We start from the raw sequence: 25,061 nt of genomic DNA, 5'->3' as shown, positions 1-25,061 counted from the left end.
AATAGGAGAGACTTAAGGCCAGCTTTCTTCTTTGAGAGGAAAGGTTTGTAAGGCATAGTTATCAGCAGTTAGTTCTGGTTCTCAGATCTAATTTCAAGCAGTCAGTCTGTTCATTAGTGGTGTAGATTTTTTAGTGACTCTTTTCTTCAGGTTACAATGTTATATTACAGTGTCAAGTTACTGTCCTTTAATCACTCATTTAACTCTTTTGTTCAAAAACATTGAGTCATGAAAAAAGTTAGTGGGCCCTATTTTAACGATTTAAGCTCATGGTCTAAAGCGTACGGCGCAAGTGCGCTTAGGACATGTCCGAATCCACTTTTGCTAGTTTAAGGATGGGAAAAATGGTCGGTGCGTCCGGCGCATGGTCTAAAAGGGTTGTCCCTATTCTCTTAATGAGTAATGGGTGTGTTTTGGGCGTAACATGCAATAAACCCATCAAAGTCTCATCTCCCATTCCCTTTAAAAGCCAAGTGAGGAAACGGTTCTGCTCGTGCACGAGGTTAAAGCACGCAAGCAGACCATATTTGGGAAAAGCCCGATTCCACCAAAGCATTTTTATATTTATGCACACAATAATAATCTTTTACATTGTAATCCTTTTATTTTTAATATTTGGCATGTTTGTGTGCTACTGCACGTCTCTGTGTGTGTAATAAGCAGAGTGTATGCGCATTGTGCACCCGCATATAGGCACATATTGCTAATGCGCTCTTTCAATAACAAAACAAATATTGCGCCATTGACTTTAGACCAGGTTTCAGTTGGTCAATGGTGCAGTCTATGTCATTTGCCTCAAAATAGTAACGTGCCAACAATGCGCCTGAACTCAACTTGTTTTCAGACCAGCATGCCCATGGGCGCACAAATAGGCGCAAATGCATTTGCTATTTAAACAACTTGGGCACTGGACATGAAAATGATAACTGTGTCGGGCTGAAACTAGCAAAAAACACTTGTGTCGCACCTAGCGCTGCATTATGCCGGGTGTATTATAGGGCCCAGTGTCTTTATGTGTGAGGCACTGAATCATTCAATCAACCATTTCGTTTAAAAACCCTTTCATACTAAAACTAGCAACTGTGTTAAGAGCGAGTCATTGAATTATTCACTCAAGTGATTCATTCAAAAACACTGATTCATTCAGGAAAGCCACTACTCTGTGTTGCTTGGAAATGCACAACTGTTCTGCTGTGGTTTTGTTTGGAATGGTTTTCGTTGTTGGAGAGAAAATAGACCAAGTAATTGGCAATACTGTGTCTAAAATGTAATTTACTCAATTAACTCTTTCCCCGCCATTGACGTTTTTTTCCTGTCATTTATGAGACAACGCTTCCCTGCCATTCACAGAATTTTCCATGTTTTTCCATGCTTTCCATGTTTTCACTGTTATACGGTAGGGGGTGCTATTATGCATAAAATGTCAACAACAACAGTGTAATTAAATAATAAAACATGCTACTCAGCAGAGAACTGCATTGCTGATAGAGACATAAAGGTAGACACAGTGTATAGAAAACCATTTTAATATTGATTTGCTTCTGATAAGGCTGCATGTTTATCTACCAGAGCTACTATAATGGCATGGCTACTGATGCCAGTAAAGAGAAATGAAGCCCACCTTTCCTCTGACCTTTTGCACCTTCGAAAACATATTACACAGAAAACTAAAACATTTTAATGTGACATTTTGAATGATAATTTCCCTCATAATTCATGTGGAGGTATAGCAATTGTAAATTATAAGCTGCCAAGCATTATAAATAAGTTTTATCTCCAGAAAACGACATTTTATCTGCCCTATGACACTGACCCTACCAAACTAGGGCTTCATTTTTCTGAACTGAATCAGGTCTTTGTCCAGTGACACAGATCCAGTGTTTAGTTATCATGATTATCATCTTTAACAAGCTCAATGTCTTCTATTTTGTTGTATTTATTAAACCTACACAAGCATAATGAAGCCTATCTATTCTCAGAACAGCACAGAACGAACTGGATCATGGACTGAACTGAACTGTGTTAGAACTGCCTATAGGAAATTACCAGTGGTCATCTAAGCTCCAATAGGTGACTGTGGCTTCTTTTGTTGGGCTGGTCCTCATCACACTGATATCTTTGGGAAATTCACTAAGAATGAGTTGCGTCTGCCGACAGAGGCAAGTAATTGCACTGTTTGCACCTGATTCATTAGAGAATTTTACAAATCAGACAACAGAACAAATGGACCCACAAAAACTGTGGATGGCGCTGGTTGCTTCCATGTGCTATAAGTAGGTTGTGGAGGATAAAGTGGTGTACCATAATTTGATGTACTTTACTGGGACTGTACAGCACCAATGAAAGTGTGGTCAACTACTCTGCACAGCTGCTCTTCTATATTATTTGATTATTACGTTTTGAAGTACTGCTGCAATGATCACTAGAAAATATACATAATCAAGTAATTTACCATCTGATTTCTGCTGGCGGTAGTAGCACAACCTTAATTCCACTATGTAAATAGAGTTTTCTGAATAATTTGCACTGAAAATGAATGACAATGACATATACCTTAGGGCTATTTAAGTGCCAAAAAAGTTTTTTGTGCTTAAATATCATGTGCAAAAGTGTTGCAACTGTTTAGTGAATTTTCCCCTTTGTTTTTTGGAACATTTTAAGCAAAAAATGCAGGATTTCCATTACATCAAGAGAATATGTATTTCCACAGACAGCCTTAAATTAGGGATTAATTGTACTTCTTGTTCAAGTAACCAAAACCATGAATACAGTCTTAATTCAAACCCACTAAACAGGTTTAAGGGCATGTTAGATCTTCATATGATGTCTTTTAATATGTATCTATATGTATATATACAGAAATATATACAGTTACTTTCAATACAAAGCTCCCACAAAATACACTGAGCATGCCGACAAATAAAAAGATATCTGGCCCAAGTAGGTGTAGACAGTGAGGTGACCTTTGACCCGAGGGAATTCCAAAACGAACAACGTGTGGACACTAGCGGTGAGCGGTAAACTCAGAAGTGGAGGAAAAATAGCAGGGCTTCACAAGCTCCCAGTCTATTACCAAAGCCAGCGTGGACGGCAGAACGACAAACTGATGGAGGGATGGAAAAATCTCCTATTGATTTCCACCTCATTTTCACAGACCAATGCTTATCCATCATGATCCTTCATACAGTCATTCACAGCTTATATCAGGATTGTCCAGTTTACCTAGGAAGGTAAAGTCTTCAAATATAATTTGAAATCCAGTAAACGGCTCCCCTAAGCTGCATGACTTTAGAACCAGATAAAGGTGGTCAGGAGAAACGCAGAAAATACAGAGAATTGGAGACAGCCGCTGGAGTCCGCAGTGATGGGCTCACTGATCAAAAACACAGATTAGCCTGCTTTATTTCTATTTTTTCATATTCCTTGGCACTGAATGAGCAAATCTCGTCTTTATCCCCAAGAATGTCATTCTTTATTGTTCAGTCACAGGTAATCCAGTCAAACACCCCTTTGAATCAATGGTTTCGTCCATTCTGACAGAGAGAATCCACATTCACTGCTTGTGAAGGAGCTCTTTGTTAGGTCCGGGGATGAATCTGAAAACAGACAAAAAGGAAGAGAAAATACAGACGCACGCTTAGAACAAAGGTGAAGAACGATTCAATTACTGAATTTTACATGTTGAAATCAGCAAAGAAAGCTCCTTTGAGCTGTGGAGCTATTGTCCGTATATGGATGATTTTAATTTGTCTACTATAGCATCTATACCAGTAATGGACCGACTGGCACTATGTCCGTGAATGTGTATGCGTTCAGTTGGTCGCCCATCTGCCATCTCACATTTCTGTATGTTCCCTGTTTACACTGCGCAGTGAAAAGAGCTCAGTAGCATTGCCAAGAGGGAAATAAGATTCTTTTCTTCCTCCCTGTTTCGCTATCCCTCTCTCTGTGACTTCAGGGACCCCTATTTAGTCTGTCTGGTAAGTGTGTCTTGCTCTCAATGCAACATTGTGCTTCACTCAGACCGTTATTAACGATCCGTCCTCTCTCTCCTCAGACTGGAGGAAATGCACGATAACAGCCACAGTCACTAACGATTAGCCAATCTTATGTCAGCGCAAATTGTCTTTTGATGTGCTTCCCAGAAAGCTTGTCGCTGAAGGAACGTGATCACAAAAAAAATCACAAACACGCTACATATATTGTGACACCGCACATCCATCCATCCATCCATCCATCTATCTATCTATCTAAGCTTAAGTGAATACAGTCAGTCACCGGTGACTAACACTCCAATCCAGAAGGGGGCGTGCACGGTAATACAACACTGTTTGCTAATCGCCACAACAGGAAAAAGAGCAGAAGAACAGCGCATACACTAATGACTTGAGGGCTTGAAAACAAAGTGTGCGCACACGTCGAATGCATCTTTCTGCGCCCATGGACAAAGGAGAATACTTCGAAAGGCTTTGAAGTGTGCAAAACGGAGTGGAACATGGAAAATTAAGTATAGGATGGTTGGGCTTAAACTTTTAATGTTTACATATAATTTAAGTGGAGCAAACTGTAACACTCCTAATGCACAAGTTTTATTTTTCACTATTCTATTTATTTTGTAATTTTATAACATGAGATGCTTTTCAGTTTTGTAGCTGATTGTGACCAAATACCTTTTGTTTTTTATCAGCCTGCAAAAAAAAAAAAAGACCTATGCAAGAGTGCATTCTGTTTACTGCTTAGTGCTTAAATTAATAGTTTGTGTGAGACAAATATCCTTATTTAAAACTTAAAGTAAAATAACGAACTTCCGGCGCGACAGCCATTCGCATTTCACTTACGCCTAAAAAACGTTAAGTTTCGCGACGTAGTACAATGACATGACACACTACGAGTTATAGCGTAGGACATAATGTAGTACATAATGCCGTTGTGTGGAACATCATGGCATTGTGTACTACGTCACAGAAGTTATTTTACTTTATAAAGTTTTAAATAAGGATATTTGTCTTACACAAACGCATCGATTCACTTTAGAAGGCCTTTATTAACCCCCCGGAGCCACGTGGAGTATGTTTTATGATCGATGGAATCTCATCCTCCAATCACTCTGATTGTGTTTGGCTGGAAGAAGAAAGTCATATACACCTAGGATGGCTTGAGTGTGAGTAAATCATGAGGTAATTTTCATTTTTGGGTGAACTATACCTTTAATACACTTTAGGAGGCTTTACTGTACCAACTAGGGGACTAAATGCCGCTAGGTGGAACAAACTGTGATTAAAAGAAACCTAACATTGTGGATTTGTTCCTTTGTCTGGTAACACTTTAGTTTAGGGTCAAATTCTCATTATTAACTAGTTGCTTATTAGCATTCATATTACTAGGATATTGGCTGTTTTATTAGTACTTATAAAGCACATATTAATGCCTTATTCTGCATGAATATATTCTATATCCCATAATCCTATCCAATACCTAAACTTAACAATTACCTTACTATAAATAAGCAGTAAATAGGGATTTATTGAGGCAAAAGTCATAGTTAATAGTTCGTTAATAGTCTGTCTGTCTAAGTATTTTACTGGCATGATTGTTTTATAGATAATATTTCCAAAGCATCCATTCATCATGCAATCCATCTGACTCAGAGCTAGGTGGCGTTTTTATCATAAAGTCGTGATGTCAGTAGTGCAATGAAGCTAATTAAATGCTCAAGCCTGTGGCTTCGCCCTCAGCGCATAAAGCATATGCTGACATTTCCCCATCTTGGTGTGGAGGAAGGCAACCAGGTGTGAGCTACAGATTGAGAGAGAGACATAGACAGAGACAGAGAGAGTGACTGGGGACATAAATTAGAAGCACCCCTTGGGGCCCCCCATAACCCAACAGATAGACAGCTATCATGCGGCAGAGTTACGCTCCACGTGCTCCCAACATTCTGGGCAAGGCACGGCTGAGGAGGAGGAGCTGTCCATCAGAACGAATCCCTTCTGGAAAGGGACCAGTTCATGCCAATCAAAAGAGGTTAGCCAGCCAATGGCATCACACCATACACAGCACCCTGGCTAACATCAGTAATATCCTGCACTTCTGTGGCATTCCACCAATGAGACACAAGGAAAACAGCTGCTTCTTTGACAAAGAATGCAAAAATCTCTTTGTTTAAAATAATCCAATTTGTTGGACTTAATGCTTATTTTATATACATGTAAACACTGACAGCTCTGTGCCGGAATTCATTTCTGTAGTCTTTTGTGCTTTTTGTGCCAAGCATCTAGTTTGTTCTAAGCTGAATGTTCCTTGTCTTTCCTCCCCAAAACAAAAGCTTTTGCATGCTGCGCAACTTCCATCCCCCACATACTACGCAAGAAGCAGTATAGTGACCCTGATGCAATTTGTCTTCGGCTGTCTGTGAGTATGTATGGCTCTGTCTCTCCCAATGCGGTTTGTTATAGTGGACTTTATGCAAATGCTGCCATATTTCCTCCATTTTTGCTCAGGTGTCCTCTACTGTCTGCTACTGCTTCCATTGATTGGCTGGATTCGGGGTTCAAAGCACATCCCAAAGACATTTGTTGTACACCTTTTGCATTTTAATTCTCAAATGATATTTCAATTTTGTTGAGCATGCTCCATTTACTAAAATGTAATCTTGTTTAGATTATGCAGCTGTTGAATATGACTTTTAAATGAGGATAGCATACAGCAAGACTCCAGACAGCATGAATGTGTTAGAATTAATTTAATGTGACATTGACAGCTGAAAGAGATACAGATACAGTCAAGGCTCTGGGTTCAACAGGACTCCTGGGATAAGCAGACTTAATCATCATGTGATTTAATCTTAAACCATCACTTGGAAGATTACTTTTGCTCTGAAAAGCCACACAGATGGGATTCTTTGAACAGTACAGGTATCTTGTAAAAAGCCTTCTGTTAAGAACGTGTCTCAGAGACATACTTGCTGACCAAATCTGTCTCAGAGAGGAAACAGCAAGCCATTACATTTTCTCAGAATGTTCTGAGAACTGAACATGCTGTTTCCTTGTAAACATTTAATTGTATGTGAAGCATGCAGAATAGAGAATGTCGATAACAGAATTTATCATTAAGCACTAAAAGCTCATCCTTTTTGGGAAAAGAAAAAGAAAAAAAGTTTACAAAACTAATTGGTTGAATGCTCACATACCCTTTATTTCAACGAGATCTCAATAAAGTGTGGTTTTAGTTCATGCACATTTTTGTGCATAGACACAGAAATGCACACTATTAACATATAATGACAGCATCTAAAATGTATGCATTTTACAAATTAACAACTTTAGAGACATACAAAATTCTTCTGAATCCTTTCAGCTTAATATAATACTGAATTCATGGACTTATTTTGATTGATTGTTGATTTTGAAGCTTAATTTTGAAGATTAACAATAAATTAAGATTAAAGGATTAGTTCACTTTAAAATGAAAATGACCCCAAGCTTTACTCACCCTCAAGCCATCCTAGGTGTATATGACTTTCTTTTTTCTGATGAACACAATCAGAGTTATATTAATAAATATTCTGATGCATCTAAGCTTTATAATGGCAGTGAACGGGTCCAACGAGTATAAACCTAAAGAGTATAAAGAGGCATTACACTTTCTTCGTAAATTGAATACGGAAGGCGGTATGGCGGAAGCTAGATATTTTACTTTATAACTCATTAAATATGGATATTTTTCTTATACAAATGCATTGCTTCGCTTCAGAAGGCCTTATTATTAAACCCCCGGAGGCGTGTGGAGTACGTTTTGCTTTGGATGGATGCACTTTCTTGAGCTTCATACTCGTTGGACCCGTTTACTACCATTATAAAGCTTAGATGCATCAGGATATTTATTAATATAACTCCGATTGTCTTCATCTGAAAGAAGAAATTATATACACCTAGGATGGCTTGAGAGTGAGTAAAGCTTGGGGTAATTTTCATTTTAAAGTGAACTAATCCTTTAACACATTTATCTGAAGAACTTGCTTTGTGATTTCTGCTGCCATATTCAACTCGTTTCTAGGGCTGCCCCCTAATAGTCGACTAATCATTAGTCGACTAGATGAGGTTTAGTCGACCAAAAAATGTATTAGTCTCAGAAAAGAAAAAAAAAACAGTCCGTGACGGACAAGATCGTCAATGGCAGTTACTTGTGGTAATTACAGTGTGACGGGCAGGAATTCCAAACGTTCGTTTATCATTTGAAACATGTAAGTAGCAGCAACTTTACACGGCTGTTTGCTCTAACTTTAACCGAGATAAATGTGCGCTATTATTAGATGCATATCCAAGTGTTTGTGCAGAGTGTGGTAGCTGAAGTATAGAACGCTTACTGCAAGGCATGGAGGCTTTAAAATACTCTGTCATTTTTGGTCATACAGAGTATGACCAAAAGAGATAAGAGTAAAACATCATTAGAAACTGTAAAGGGTCTACTTTTATTTGTGTAAACTCACAATACCAAAATAAAACATTGTGCCTTTGTAAAATAAAGAAAACAAACAGGATGTGATTTCTGCCATCTCGGCTTCCCTGAACTGGAGCACATCACAAAAATGAACTGAAACTCAGCGGAAACGCTACTTGCCTCACAGACATGAGAAACATATCCATAGAAAGCTCGAAATTTCTACTTTTAAACGAACCAATTCAAATAGAAAAGAAATACTCTCTGTTTATGTAATCCGTATGTAAGGTACATCTCTCTCTATAGGCGTGTTCACTATATTGCGGAGATGGTGAGGCATCATCGCCAACTTCATCTTTGCAGCCGACACTGATTCAGAAAACACTAGGTTATTAATAAATAATTAAAATGTCTCCTTGCTATTCTTTTGCCGACACATTCATAATCATTACTTTTGGCGGTGCTTTGCGGCAAGCTTTATGCGTGTGTTTGAGCATGGAATAAGCTATATTATGCCAAAATACATTAATAGTATTCTCCTCATTATATATTTAAATAATTACATTAATATAATCCCGCGATTAGTCGACTAATCGCTTAAATGAACTTGCTAAATTTTTAGTCGGGGGCAGCCCTACCTGTTTCAAAGTATTTCATCACTTTATACAAGCCTAAACTCTAAGATGATAATTGTAAAATTCAACTACACATATATATTTATAATGTAAATGTAATATAAATAAATTCAATTTTTATGTTTCTAAATCTGTGCATAAGTAAATACATTTTAGATGCTGTCAGTACGTCCATATTGTAAACTTCGGTGTCCATTCAAACATACAAAAATGCATGTATGGATTCCTATGAATACTAATGAGACATTGATGCTTATGCCAAATTTTGCTGGCCTCTGACGTTCGAGACCAGCTGGTATTAGGGGCCAGTGCTGAGGCGATTCATCCAGCCTGGAGTGAATGGCTCCTTGCTGTACAGTAGCTACAGACTGAGCCCATCTCTCCTCTCAAATGAGGCAGATGAAGGTAAACATAAACTGGGGGATAAACCTCGTCTTCTTGTTTACGTATTGATTTTGTTTGTATATAAAGGAACTGAATGATATAGCCATTAGGAACAGGTAGGGGTGAGGGTGTCTTTCAGCCTCTCTCACTGTGTGCCTTCCTCAAAAGAGGCCTGCCTTGTCTGGAGCTACAGGCAAGGAGGGATCCCTCTCTGCAAGACATAAAGAAAAAAAGAGAAAAAAGGCTGTCAGGCACACGCTCTGGCTTTTTCTTACTCACATGCCAATTTGAAAAAGGAAAAAACGAGAATGGACGCCATACTAGCGTTTGTGAGTAAACAAGCTTGTGTGTGTAAGCGTGAGTGCTTAAACCGCAAAGTAAAAGTTTTCAGAGCAAACCAAATACTGCAAGTGATGGTTTAAACATTTAGCTTTGCTTTTTGTTTGCTCTGATCAAAGACAAACGTGGCCAGATTGCTTTAGAAAAGGGAGTGTAGGGTCGGGATGGGGGATGAAGGGTGACCGAGCCAGCAAGATGGTCAAAGGTGTTTACAGAAAGCTAGATACTAACACTGCAGTGGGGCAGATCAGACACTCCAGGCTTGGAGGTTGCACATTACTCAAACAGGAAGTGCACACCTTCACACACGCACATGCACAAACACACCCTGAACACCTCAAAGATAATGGGATAATGTCGGGAAACCCACAAACAAACATGGTAATCAAATCCTCGCCATGCCCAGGAGCTTACAAAATGGGAGACAATGGAAGCAAACGACGAGGCAAAAAACTGATTTCAGCGTTATGCGCTTATTACCGACTACATAGTCACACTTGAGCCCTTTTTGCTGTGTGTGTGTGTGTTTGCATGCTCATTAATTTGAGTGTGTCTCTGCATGGGTGCGTGTGACTGCGTGTTTTCATGCACACAATTATGCTGTATTAGTACAACGGCACAGTATGTTTTGGAGTGTGTGACTGCACACGGCATAGACGGTTTGCTTGTGCATCTGTTTCTTCATCGGTTTGTATTCGGTAATTACTGCACCGACTACCGCGTTCACATTTTTCATTATGTTAGTGCATGCGCGTGCTTATAAATTACGCTGACGGGAGAATAGACACTGGAGGAGGAATATATTTGTGGCTTTTTAATCATCCGCAGCATATAAATATGCTCACAAACACAAACACTGACTCAGCAATAATTATGTTTGGGAGTGTAATGATGTTGATGAGCAGTGATTAAAATGTGCAAGCCTAATCATACGGCTCAAGATGTTTAAAAAATGGAAACACCAACCTTGATGAGGAGAAGGACGCCGCTGAGCTTCTGGTGAGCCAGTTTTGGTGGCCCTCAGAGCTAAAAAGTTGAATACGGCTGGGTGTTCTGGGAAAGCAGATATGAAGAAAAAAAGTAAGTTTAATATCAGGAGCATTTCCCCCCTCCAATTAACTTACACCTTACACAAAAGATGGACAAATCTGGTTGTTTCGTTACAGTTCTTTTGATTAATCTCAATAAGAAGTAAAGAAATAATTCGGTTACACTTTATTTCGATGGTCCATTTTAAACACTCTGCAAACTATAAGTAACTTTGCAACTACATGTCAACTAAGTCTCATTAGAGTATTAGTAGACAGTAGTTGACTGTTAGGGTTAGGTATAGGGTTCGGGTTAGTAAGTTGACGTAGTTGCAAAGTTAGTCAGTAGAATATCTAAAGTGGACCATCAAAATAAAGTATGACCATTAATTCACCTTAAAATGTAAATTCATTTACTCACCTTCATGTTGTCCTAAACACATTTTATTTTTTTTATTTTTTTTACATGGAACACAAAAATAGAAATCTTTGAAGAATTGTTACACAAACTATTGCCATGCAATGACAGTTCATAGCGATCAGGAGCTGTCAAGCACCAAATAAGAACAAAAAAGTAGTAGTCCATATGACTTGTATGCTATATTTCTATATAATACTGTATTATTTGTGAGGTGCAGATCCATGTTGCCAAGTCCGCGGTTTTCCCGCGGAATTGGACTAATTTAAAGGAATAGTTCACTTTCAAACAAAAATTTTCTGATAATTTACTCACCCCCATGTCATCGAAGATGTCCATGTCTTTCTTTCTTCAGTCAAAAAGAACTTAAGGTTTTTAATGAAAACATTCCAGGATTATTCTCCTTATAGTGGACTTAAATGGTCTCCAAACGGTTGAAGGTCAAAATTACAGTTTCAGTGCAGCTTCAAAGGGCTTTAAACGATACCAGACGAGGAATAAGGGTCTTATCTAGCGAAACGATCGGTCATTTTCTAAAAAAAATCAAAATGTATATGCTTTATAGGCACAAATGATCGCATCACAAGTGCTTCCACCAGAACGCGATTCCGTATTCTTCAGAAAGCTTACGCTAAATGTCCTATGCCTTCCCTATTCAACTTACGGAACTTCCCTATTCAACTTACTCGTCTGGTATCGTTTAAAGCCCTTTGAAGCTGCACTGAAACTGTAATTTTGACTTTCAACCGTTTGGAGACCATTGAAGTCCACTATAAGGAGAAAAATCTGGGAATGTTTTCATTAAAAACCTTAATTTCTTTTCGACTGAAGAAAGAAGGACATGGACATCTTGGATGACATGGGAGTGAGTAAATTATCAGGAAATTTTTATTTGAAAGTGGACTAATCCTTTAATTCTGCTTCCGCGGGTTGAAACGACCCAAAATAACGTGATATTTAGCCCCTGGAATGCGAATTTTACCAGGGAACCCAGCCAAAAACGTGGATTTTACTCCCCAGAGCGCTTTTTTTTTTTACTGGGGGACCCCCCCTGAAACTCGACTGGGCTAGTTTTGGGCTAGTTTTAACTAGCAATTGGGTGGGTTTTGTTGTGAAAACCTGGCAACCCTGGTACAGATCGAACCTTTAACTTACCCACATTCAAATTCCAAAATAGTGCATTAGATGCTAAAACGGCACTAATTCTTGTGTGTGCAGTAACGAAATGTGATGGGCTGTATTTGATTTTAAACAAAAATGGATGTAAACTTGGGCTAGACGTGAGCTTTGGGGCAAGATTATCAGTGATTGAGTTTTGAATAATGAATAATCAGTAAATAATGAAGGTCTGATGATCTGTTCCTTACAAATCTATTATATGACTTCAGAAGACTCTAAAGGTTCATTTACACAACAACAATGTACTAAAAATGGAAAAATTTTTTTCTTTGTACAGTTGACAATGTTATCAAAACTATCCCTGTTCACACGAATCTGCGAAAATGACAAAAACGGTGTTTTACACATGTGCAAGCCGCCACCGTTTTTACAGATTCGCATTTTTGCTGTTATAGCCCTGGCTATCCTTTTTTTTTGCAGACGTTTGTGTACGTGCACGCTCTTGTATGCGCACAGTCGAACGCACAGCCTTGCAAAGTATACTTCATTTGACACAGGCGTTCATGAGCACTTTGAGCAGTCTCTCACCACAAACCCATGTAAATATTTGTATTCTTTCATGCTAGAGTTGTACAAGAGTTGTACTTTCTAACCTCTTCGCACAATCCGTCATCTATGTAGGCCTCCATCGTCGCTGTAGCTTGCATGCGTTCTGGTCTGTTCTGTTTATGCAGATTTTCTTTGACTACCTTGTAAATCGATGCCCCCAGGGCCACGGTTGCCACCTTGAGGATAAACTAATTACTGCAAAAAATTAAAATCGCATGTGCGACCTGTGCGTACAAGTACGCATGGTTACAAAAATCTGGCGGTGCGCATACAGTACACGCATACTCTTCTGATGACGAAATACACATCACGCGCACTATATGTTGACCCTCGCGTACGCGTAAAAAGTGAACTATACTTTGGGCTTTACTCAGAGATAAGGCATCATTTTCAAAAACTTGCACTTTGAAACCCGTTTTCAAAAGTTTCATTTTCATGCCACCAAAACGCTGTTGTTGTGTAAATAAATGGCCAAAACGCATAAAAAGTTTTCTGTTTTTACTTAAAAACAGTGTTGTGCAAACACCCCTTAAATATAACACTTATATCATGTGGACCACAATTACGGTTGTTGTAAGGCCATTGTTGTAAGGCAAGAGTTGCGTAATGAAATTTCTTCTTATGTAATCCATATAAAAATGAAAAGCGTATGGGTTTGGGACAACAAGCATGCGTAAGAATTTTCATTTTTGTGTGAACTGTCCCTTTAAGCTTGACATAGGTGGGCACATTATTTTATGAATTCTATTTAATGATATTTTTACACTAATAATTGCTTTCTCTGGTTCATTAGGTTTGTATGCATGATCTTACCTTGGAAATCTCGAAAATCATCCGGCCACCATCGGATTCCCATAAGCAGGGCTTGGGATAGTTTAAACACGTGCAGATGCCAAGGAGGGACCAAACCCCCTGTAATACTATCTACTTGTGTTCACTGTCACATGACTCTCACAGATCCGCTGTCTGTCACTTCTCTACTGAATCAGCGTATGGGAATACTGATCTGCTCATCAAGTTTTAATATTGTGTCATGCATACTTCCTGTCAGAGTTATGATGTTTAGTTTATTTCTGTCTGTGTCCTAATGGCTTAAACTTGTTATTTAGTTTCTTATTTCTAAAGTTGAACTCTGCACAGCATCCTTTATAACGCTGTAATAGGACTAAATGAAGAAGATGTGTCTTCTGAACACGAGCTACCGCCACATCATATCATGAAGAATAAACAGGTTAGTGAGGTCCAGAGATACATGTGTCTCGCGGTCTAACAAAACAATCTTTCTTGTCTCTGAATCGTTTAACTAGCAAAAATTCTGTTTTCAGAACATACAGAAGATTGTATTTACATTTGATTTAACTTTTTATTTTTCTTTGTAAGTTTATCAGATAAAATTGTGTGTTTGTGTGTGTGTGAAATGCATGTTCCGTGCCCTCACCCTCGTGGTCTTGATCTTGTTCCCAGAGGAACACATCCAGCCGGAGTTGTCTGGTAGTGTCTTACACTCCTCTCCCTCCAGACACGGCTCCATCTCACACCACCACTTCCCAATCACGATGGAGGCTGCAGAGACACACACACAAACACACAGACACACACACAAGGTTTCAAACATGTTGAAAAATTAATTGTATATCTGATTTATTAAATTCATCTTTATCAATGTGACACTTCTTGGCTTTTCGCACTTTAAACCAAAAATCAGGCTATTCTAAACATTGTTATCATGGGTAATCTTGTCTCACGCTAGCAGTTTCCATCCACCTATTGTGTGTTTTGGGATATCGCATAAAAAAAACTGTGTGGAAACACCAAGATGTGCATAAATTCTAAAAATGTGCATAAAGAACGTATGTGCTCAATTGAGGCAGATAATTTTTTGATATAATAAGAAGACATGCACATGGAATGTGATGTGCGACAAAAAACTCATCCTCTCAACAGAGGATGTGATTGGATAACTGGACTAACCAGCGTTTATTGCGTTTTGCTGGCACGCATTGAAGAGCATGAATGATGTATGAAAAAGACTTCCACGATTGCAGAAACGTGCATTTTTATTACAGTTATTTTGCAATTATTTCCCAGGAAGTGACAATTTTGCTCTCTTTAACACACGGGATGGAAAAGGTGCTTTATTCGCAAATGTTTTAAGCTTTGGATGGAAACTAGCTGTTCATAATTTATCATAGGTTAGAAATTAATCCTAGACATTTAGGTTTCAAGATTTTACATTGTACTTTTGTAAACCCTGGGTTATCATTCTTATTTGCATATTTATGAGGTCAATAACATTGATTGAACTCGCGACAGGTACGTGACCGGTTTTAATTTGATTGTCTGTCTGTGAAAATGTCACCATGTAAATCCGTTCTGCTTATTTTGGGTTCCCTGAAACAGCACATGGAAGAACAAAGCTCATGCTTAATAAGGTAAGAAATATTTAGTTTATGATTGGTTTTGTGCTGCTAAACAATCTGTTTTAATATTCTAGTACTGTATTGTACAACTTTGGCAAAGTAATTCAATGCAAATCTAGAATAGGGAATCATAATCCAGGATTGGTAACCCAGGTTTAAGTGCAATGTGAAAAGCCTTGTATTTTACTTTGATATTACATTGAATTCAAAAATGCACTCGGTGTATTATGACATAAATATTTACTGAATGACATTTGCTGAATATTTTCTCTCAGGCTAAAAGCAAAACATGAAGAAAAAAAAACACTTCTAATCAGCATGGGTTTCGAGTATGTATTTGTTTGTGTACGTGTCAGGGCGCATTCACTGCTGCACGCTACAGAGGGAGGGGGAAGAAATGTGGCGACGACAGAAATGGAGGCTGCCTCGAGTCACCATGTTTTCCCTTGACGAAACGAGCGCTCAAAATCTTTCCCACAGTTTCAGTGTAGCTTCTTTTTCAAACCAGCACACTAATATCACACTGAGACATCATTTCAATTACCGTATTTTTGAAATCAAACAGTATAAAGGTAAGGTGCTTTTTTAAAACCAAGAGTTTCAATTACTTTTTCTGCACTGGTCATACAAATGTGTACTGGTGTACTCGTACTCACAAAAGAAGATATTTTGAAGAAAGATGGTAACCAACAGTTTTGGTAACCATTTACTTCCATTATATGGACACACTTCTCAAAATATCTTCTTTTTTTTTCCTCAGAAGAAAGAAGTCTATATGAGTAAATGATGAGAGAAGTTTCATTTTTGGGTGAACTATCCCTTTAAGTCTGTCTCAGCAAACCGTCTTTTTAACTGTCAACTGTTCTTGTTCTTGCTGCAGTGAAGAGGATTTTCTGAGGTAAATTGTTTGGGATTTGAAGGTTAAAAGTCCAACTTAGATTTCATTATTCTGTACATTATCTTTGCTGTCTGTCACCAAGGTTAAAAGGTAAAAATTAATCAATATAAAGTCTTAGCGCAATCCTCACTCGCTAGCTTCAGCTAAATCCAAGCAGAGGCTGACTTCTTTCTCCTCACACACACACTCTTAGCTCACTGCTTTACATCCTTCAGATTTTAACAGCAGATTTTCAGTCTTTGTGAAATCCTCATTCTACTTTTCTCACTTCTTTGAGAAGGCCCAAAACACAGCTTGCACTTTTGGTATAGATATGTAAGTGAGAAAGCCTGAGTTAAATTCAAGTTCCAGTAACTGGATAAAACTTGTATTTAAAATACCTGTTCATGACATATGTAGTTAGTGGAGAAATAAAAAACAACCTTGGATGTTTTTTTTCTTTTTTAAACCCACAACATCCAGCTTTCAAATGATGCCAATTTTAATATGAAATGTAACAATAAATGTCATTTTGATGCTCTTTAATGTGGCGTGACAGATCACTGTTGCTAAGTGAACAGATAATCTATTCCTCTTTACTACTAGTTATTGCATGACATAAACAAGAATGAAAATCATAGGGTATGTAGAAAGCTGCAGTAGCTATGATTTATTAAAATGTATCTCATGTAATCGCTCAATCAGTGTTAAAACTGCAAAATGACATCAGTGAAAAACCTTGTGAACAACATCACCTGATGTTAAATTTACCAAGAAAGTGCTGATGGGATGTCCGATTCTTTTTAGTGAACAGATTCTTTCAGATGGTTCATTTCAGTGAACCGGTTCATCAGTTTGTGATTTAGTGTCCATAGCCCATGAAAAAGAACTTAAGAAAGTAGCATATAGCTAAAATCATAAAAATATTTGTAAATATATATACTATTTCAATATTTTTACTTAAAGTGGACCTATAATGCCCCTTTCACAAGATGTAATATAAGTCTCTGGTGTCCCCAGAATGTGATTGTGAAGTTTCAGCTCAAAATACCCCACAGATCATTTATTATAGCTTGCCAAATTTGTCCCTATTTTGGTGTGAGCAAAAACACATTTTTTTTGCTCGCGCTTTTTCTGTTGCGGCTCCTGCACTCTGGAATGTGCTACCATTATCTATAAAATCCTCGTCAAGCATGGACATTTTTAAAAAGGACTTGAAGACCTATTTATTTTATCAAGCTTTCTGCGTTTGATTAATCGGAGAACTGTGAGTGACTGATGGCATGATTTTCTTGGTGTTATGTTTGGTTGTTATTTTATGTTTGTATCAATTTTATAGTTATTTACTATTTATGGACAGCACTTTGGTCCATTCTAATGGTTTTGAAAGTGCTTTATAAATAAAAGTTGAGTTGAGTTGAGTTGAGTTGTGTGTGTCCCTTTAAATGCAAATGAGCTTCTGCTCCTGGCCCACTTTCCAAAAGAGGGTGGAGCTTTAACAGCCCGCACTTCGGTTGTTCAACAACAACAAGCTGGAGAATCTCACGCAGCCAAAATGACGATTGTCAGTAACGGTGTTCAGCCTTACATTGTTCAAACCGGAGTCGGACACTGATGGAGAGACTCAGGAAGAAGTTACAACTTTTAGAATGCAACTGGATGTTTCTGAATGGTTAATGGATACATTTATGTAGTTGCTGTGACTAGCATGTGCCGCCATGTTAATCTTTTGTGCCAATCCAGCGTTGAATTGACCCTCGTTTGTGAAGCAGTCTGGTATAAAATGATGGCATTGCAACAACACTCTACTACAACAACTCTTCCTCTTCCCTAAAGCAGCCCAACATGGCCTCGCCCCCTTTGTTGTGTGTTCTTGGGGGCAGGGTTTATGTAAATTATAGGGTTAGTGATGTCACTAACCTGGAAGAAGCTTGTTATAGTCCCTACCAGCCGTCTGTTGTAGTCCTTAAACAGCGAATTCTTTAAAAGAAAATATCTCCTTTTGCATTGAACTTTGAGCGTCGTAACTTTACAGATGTTGTTTATGCTCTAACAGCAACATTACACACTAACAAAAGTTAAAAAAGTGAAATCATAATCAACCACCCCTTTAATTACTTAATGTATGTTTGAATATATTGATTTGGAATGGTTTAATTTAGTGCTCATGTGTTTCTGGGACAAAATGTTTTAAAATGATGGATAAGGTCACATATTTATCTATCTAAAGCTACTACTTTTTTTTTTTTTTAAAGCTCAAATTACATCACTACATATTAGGACTAGGTCAGAAAGCATGCACACACACGCACAGACACACACAAACACACATACTACCATTTGACTAACACGCCACCTACTATAGATATGAGCCTAATAGCCACCACAGATACCCAAACCTGACAGCGTTGTCTGTCCCATAATTCCTCACTCTCATGTGCGGTGCACACACTAGCCCAAGGTTCATTAAACACTAAACTCCCTCTGGTCTGAACAGGATGGAGAGTGATTACCACAGACTCTTCCTGTTTCTTTACCTGCCACTTTTCTGTACAGCTCAGTTTTACTGTGTACCATCTTAATCACAAAGCAATTAGCGGTCAGCAGGGGTGTATCCACCTTCTTTCTAGGTTTCAGATACATGCCGATTGTGTTGTGTTGCACAGGACGAACACCTGCAGTTAGTCATACACAGAAGGGATGAGATATTAGTTTCATAGTCCGTCTTCAAAATACATCTCATGTTTCATAGAAAAAACAAATGGAAACACCCACTTGACTGGACAAAGTTGATAAAAATGTGAAAAATAGATCTGAAATGCAGAATGACACTACACAAAATGTTGTAGTTCTTTTAAAAGCAGATATTGCACAGGTGTTTTGCCACAGGGTGCTTGTTCTCAAATGTAATGTTCCTGAGCTCAGAGAGCGAGAGGCACCAACAAGCCTCTTTTTCATTACTAGGCTGTGAAGGATTTATATTCCAGCACTCTGAATGTTGAAGCCATTTGAAAATGAAAATAGTGAATACCTGCAAAAAGCATAGAGCAAAAAATAGAGAAAAATAAATCAATTCCATGGAAGAGAACAATGATGGAAACACTGAAGCCCAGATTAAAACTCTGGCCTAACAGAAAGTATGAATTGTGAGACTTTTTTGTACAAAAATGAATTGTATTTACAGCACAAGGCTTGTACTGTGTGAGCATAATGTTGCTAAATTTACATACAGCACAAGTGCATGCTGTTTGGAAATAAACACATCAAAGTTCAAATTATATACATTTGATTATAGAACAGTTAGTTCCCGTCCTTCGGATTTGATTGGCTGAGATTCTTTCTGCAGGTTACATCAATACGGCAAGCAAATTTACAATAAAATTACAAAAAATTTACAAAAAATTGAATCATTCAATCAACCAATTCGTTCAAAGGCTAATACATTAATGAACAAAACAAGTGGGAGACAATGAGCTACTTCACATAATATCCATCCTATATATCATTTAAGATCTGGAATACTTTTAGGGTGGATAGTATGCAAATTGGGATGTAGGGAGTGTCTTTATAAGAGAGTCATTGAATCATTCACATATTCGTTCCAAAACACTGATGTGTGACTGGGCCTGTCCCAGTGCCAACATTTGCGGTCTTGGCCATTTGAAAGCATGTGCATGTGACAGGAAGTAGGTGCGGAAGACTGTCCCAGGTCTGAAAATGCCAAAACATGTTTACATAATTTCAAGTTACTTGTTTTAAGTATTGAAATGTGTAAATAAAGCTCTGTAAAAACTTTACTTCCATTTTTACACTATGTTGTAAGTGTGTCCCATTTGTGTAATCAAAAGTTCTACACACATATGCAGGCTTCAATTGAACACTTGTCCAAATACTGGAAATATGATATGTACTACATATAAGTAGACAAGTGATAAAGTGCAAAGTGTGGGTACAGGTCCACTGATTTTATAAATGAGTCACTGAATCATTCACTCAACCAGTTCAGTGCAACTACTGTGTATTGCTTGGATACTCACTAAAGTTAATTCTGCTGTGGCTTTATTTAGAAATGCTTTGCTGCCATAGCTAAAATATACAAAACTAATAAGCCAAATTGGTCTGAAATGTAATTTACTCAATATCAACTTCTTTTGTATTGAACTGTTTTATAAAAACACTCACAATTATGCCGTATACTCTATGCTTCGCTTCAACTCATGTGATATTGCTTAATTATACAATTCAAAATCATTTTATCAATACAGATTTCATAATGTACTATTTTATTAGCTTGAACTAAGTTTCTGTAATTTTAAATTTTATCTTCTGTATTTAAAAATAGTACACAATATTTTTTGCTGTATCAACTTAAAACAACTTTATACAACTTTAGCAACATGACTGAACACAAAGTGATTTTCTCCAAATTCTGGAATACTCCAGAAGACATGTTCAGCATTTACTGCCAGTCCCTAAATGTGTGGATACAGTAGAGTCAAAGTGAGACAAATGGTCTGATGTCTGCCGTACCAGCGTTTGACCCATCTGACAGATGGCTCGCTCTCTCTCTTTCTATCTATCGCAAACTTGGCGAGCAGAAAAGAACCCACGAGAGAGGACACTAGGGTCAGTGCTTTTGCTCTCAGACTTTTATCTGTCTGGATTCAAGCCAGACCCCGTTCAGATGACCTTCTCAGCCGGGAAGACAGGCCTTTCTCACCGGGCTTTGATCCTTATATGGTCCCTCCCGGCATCTTGCCCTCTTCTGGATCCTCGCAGCCATCACAAAGTCACAATTTCAGCAACTTTTTTGCCATCGTAGCCTCAGCAGGATAGTGTTTCCTCCCAGGAGAAGGCAAGAAAAAGTGGATTATTGGAGCAGAGCAGGACCCGTGGGGCCCAGGTTGCACTTTCCTGGTCATCCGTCTTCCTAGAGTCGCTGCCACGAAGGTAGTGTAGGTAGAGGTTGACTCTTTTAGGCTGATTTGAGATCATTTTTTCCAGTTTGTGTTGTAATGGTTTGTGGTTGTATTTAGAGAAGGTCCTTGATCATCCTAAGTGCTGTATGATTAGGAGCAGGTGTGGACCTTTTGGAGTGCTTGTAGATCTGTGAACCCGAACAGCACGCAGGTTGGCAGCACTGTCAGGTATCAGCCAATGCCTGCTCGTCGCCTGGTATTAAATAAATCAAGCTGTCAAAGGGTCTGTCATTAACATCACACTATGTTGTCCATCACTGATGCAGAGGTGACACTTACACACATACACATGGTCATTCAAAAGCAAAAGTGAGAGTGACAAAGTATCTGTCAGTCATCTGTGATAGGAAGCACCTTGAGGAACCATAATGAGAAATGGCATGGCATGGTTATGTATGGTCTCACTGAATTTTTTTTTTTTTTCTCAAATAATTAACCTTGACACCAGGAATATCTAAATATATAAATAAATTAGCAATAATTAATAATTAATATTTTTTTCTCTTCCTTTTAAATTTTCATTTCACTGTAAAGCACTTTAGATCAACTACGGTTGTGAAAAAATTGTGCTCTATAAATAAAGTTTGACTTGACTTCAATTAATTAGTAATGGTAATGTGTAAAATAATGGCAATTACAGAATCTAAAAGTGTCTAATTTTCTGTAAACAATCTGCACTCATCTAAATTTGATTTTTTTTATGACAACACCAGGGTCTCCTAGATGAATTCATCAGCAGACTGCGTTTTCCCAACGTCACTCAATCGATCACTTCCAGCAGAGATTAAGAGCGCTAAGCAATTACACTTTAAATTCTCATGCTTTTCTCGCAGGTGTTAATTCACAGCGCCGAGGTCCGGATCGATACATCAGTGCAGATAATGGCCATCCCCCTCCTTCCCCTCCCTTTGCTGTCCTGCACGTCATCAAAGTGAAGAATGAACTCGCTCTTTAAATCCACTCCAGCCACTCTCTCTTTCTTTACCTGCCCAGAGAAGCTGTCTGTTAATGACCTTGCTGATTAAATAAGGCCTTTGGTGTGGAAGGATCGACTGTGTTTTCTTTTTTGAGTAGGCACAGGTAACGGTTGCAATAAAGCCGGATGAGGTCAGAGGGCGAGCAGAGCAGCTCTAATGAACCTGGGGTATAATTAACGGGGAGCCGAGATCAGGTCCCTGTCTGAAGGTCAGAGAAGACCGACCTCGGAAGGAATGGAGTGCCGTTAGTCGCCATTAGTCAGTGTTTTACACAGAGGAAGAAGTGTGGCTTGATTAAAGATTCAAAGAGCAATGTAAGGCCTCTCAATCACAACCCTGTCAAAGCTCTCCACTCTTAATGAATAGACTTCAGAGTCCTCATCTTTTGCTTGAAGTGAGCTTGTGTGTGTGTGTGTGTGTGTGTTCTTCTTAATGGAACACTTGACTCAGCCGTGGTGTTATGACAAGTGCATTGTTTGGCCGATTATGCTGACAAACTGTCCACAGCTCTCAACAAATGCACAAAACTATCTCGGAATATTTATAGGCTCAGAAAATTCTCAACACATAAATTATGCTATGTAAAATCAACTGTTTTGATGCCTGCTGCTAACCTACTTAAAACCCTGTGAATTTGTTTGACAAGTGCTGTTTTCTTTTCTGTATTTATTTGTTTTCTATTTTCACAGAAAGTGTGGGCAGGACATACTGAAAGGGCCGATCCACTAATAGCCAGTAGGTTAGGTTAGTTACATCACAGCTATGATGTGTTACTTTCTAGTCAGCTGTGAATGGGCAGGAACATTTTAATTCTACAGGATGAAAAGCTGTGATTAACATTAATGTGTAATTGTGATATAAAGTGGCAACTGTGAGATATAATGTCGCAATTGTGAAATATAAGGTTGCGGTTTCACTTTATTTTGATAGCCCCTTTAACGCATTCTGTTGACTACAAGTAAGGTTGCACCTACATGTTTTCTAAGTCTCATTAGGGTGTTTGTAGAGTATTAGTAGTGACATGTACTTGCAAAGTTATAGTCAGTAGAATGTCTGTTGGGGGACCATCAAAATAAAGTGTTAGCAGATATTGAGCAGACAGTCTACTAATACTCTAATGAGAGTTAGTTGACATGTAGTTGCAAAGTTACATATAGTCAACAGAATGTTCAAAAGGGACCATCAAAATAAAGTGTTACCAAGGTTTATTACAAGATAAAAAGTTATAATCATAAGATACAAAATCACAACTGTGAGACAAAGTTGCAAGTGTGATAAAGTCACAGCTGGGATAAAAAAAAAGGTCACAACTGTAAGATATAAGGTCGCATTTTTGAGATATAAACTTGGTGAAGAATTGTGAAGAAAAGTCTGTGAGATTGGAATTGTGAAGAAAATTGTGAGATACAGTAAAGTCACAATTGTGATATATGAAGTGACAATTGAGATAAAGTTGCAATTTTGATAAATAAAGTTCAAATTGTAACATATAATGTTGCAATTATAAAATACAAGGTCTGAATTACAAGATAAAAAGTTGCAATTATGAGATACTGAGTTACAACCATGAGACAAATTGATAAGGTCACAACTGAGATAGATAAATATTCGCAATACTGTGAAAAAAGTCACAACTGTGATATATAAAGTCACAATTGTGAGCAGTGTTGCCAACTAATTTTCAGTTGCTGAAGGCAGGTCGATTTGTTGCTAAGTTGCTAAATGACATTGTGATGATTTCCATCTCAGCTAAAAATATGATTTGAATTGAATTTGTTCATTTAGATTTGTTCATAAATGATGTCATTTAGGTAACACTTTAGAATACTGATCCTTCATTAATGAATAACTACAAGGAACAAATGAGTAATGCATTATTAACACTCTAGTAACTACTATTAACTAGTGCTCAGTTGAAGGTGGTAGTTCACTATTAGCTAATCAGTAACTACTATTTTTTTTCATACCTCCCAGAGAACTACTAAGAACTACTATATACAGGTTCATAATTAATGTGAATAATGCATACTGTATATATCATTCTAAAGTGAAGATCTTGGTAACCCACTAGTAATGACTGAAGTATTACCAAATCCTTCAGAAGGAATTACTAATCATTTGGATTAGTATTCTAAAGTGAGAAACATGATAACTCTCTAGTAACTATACTGAAGTCATCGTAAACTTTTGAGGTTTTTGTAAAGTATTGGATAGTAATAACTCAAGAGTTACTACATAATTCTAAAGGAACATCAATAACTTTTGAGGTTTTTGTACACTTTTGTACAGTTTTGTACAGTAATTCCTTCTGATGTATTTGGTAACACTTAAGTAATTACTAGTGGGTTACCATGATCTTCACTTTAGAATACTGATCCAAATAAGTAGTAGTTCCTTTAGAATTATGTAGTAACTCTTGAGTTATTACTATCCAATACTTTACAAAAACCTCAAAAGTTTATGATGACTTCAATAGTTACTAGAGAGTTATCATGTTTCTCACTTAGAATACTGATGTTTTGTTTCGAATCTGTGGTTTGGAGCGCCCCCCAGTTGTAAACCATTGAAATTTCAAAACACTTATGACTTAACGAAGCCTCGTTAACTGAAATCACATGATTTTGGCAGTTTGATACGTGGTCCGAACCACTGATTCGAAACAAAAGATTCGTAAAGCTTCGAAGCTTCAGTGTTTTGAAATCGCCCATCACTAGATATTCTTGAATCGTTTTTTTGGCGCACAAAAAGTATTCTCGTCGCTTCATAACATAAGGTTGAACCACTGTAGTCACATGAACTGTTTTAAATATGTCTTTAGTAGTTTTCTGGGCAATGAA

At 37.9% G+C, this 25,061-nt stretch overlaps 1 protein-coding gene across 3 annotated transcripts in view; it reads right to left on the bottom strand.

Annotated features, from left to right (window-relative positions):
• Nucleotides 1-1,510: 1,510 nt before the first annotated feature.
• LOC127522906 (chemokine-like protein TAFA-1) overlaps nucleotides 1,511-25,061 on the bottom strand; it is a 171,977-nt gene continuing 148,426 nt past the window's right edge. Inside the window, exons 4-6 of one of the 3 annotated variants that reach the window (XR_007932771.1) lie at nucleotides 14,410-14,534; nucleotides 10,764-10,850; nucleotides 1,511-3,596 (exon numbers count right to left, since the gene is read on the bottom strand). Coding sequence is in view for 1 of the 3 variants with exons in the window: in XM_051913257.1 (XP_051769217.1) it covers nucleotides 3,579-3,596; nucleotides 14,410-14,534 (143 nt within the window). In the remaining 2 variants the exon portion in view is untranslated. Of the gene's footprint in view, nucleotides 3,597-7,574; nucleotides 9,670-10,763; nucleotides 10,851-14,409; nucleotides 14,535-25,061 lie in introns of those variants that run through there. The other 2 variants (XR_007932772.1, XM_051913257.1) reach the window with 2 other exon arrangements.

This window comes from Ctenopharyngodon idella, chromosome 11 (assembly GCF_019924925.1).
Source record: "Ctenopharyngodon idella isolate HZGC_01 chromosome 11, HZGC01, whole genome shotgun sequence".
Classification (NCBI taxonomy): domain Eukaryota; kingdom Metazoa; phylum Chordata; class Actinopteri; order Cypriniformes; family Xenocyprididae; genus Ctenopharyngodon; species Ctenopharyngodon idella.
Note: the sequence above shows the minus strand (reverse complement) of the source record. Positions and strands in the feature narration are given on the sequence as shown.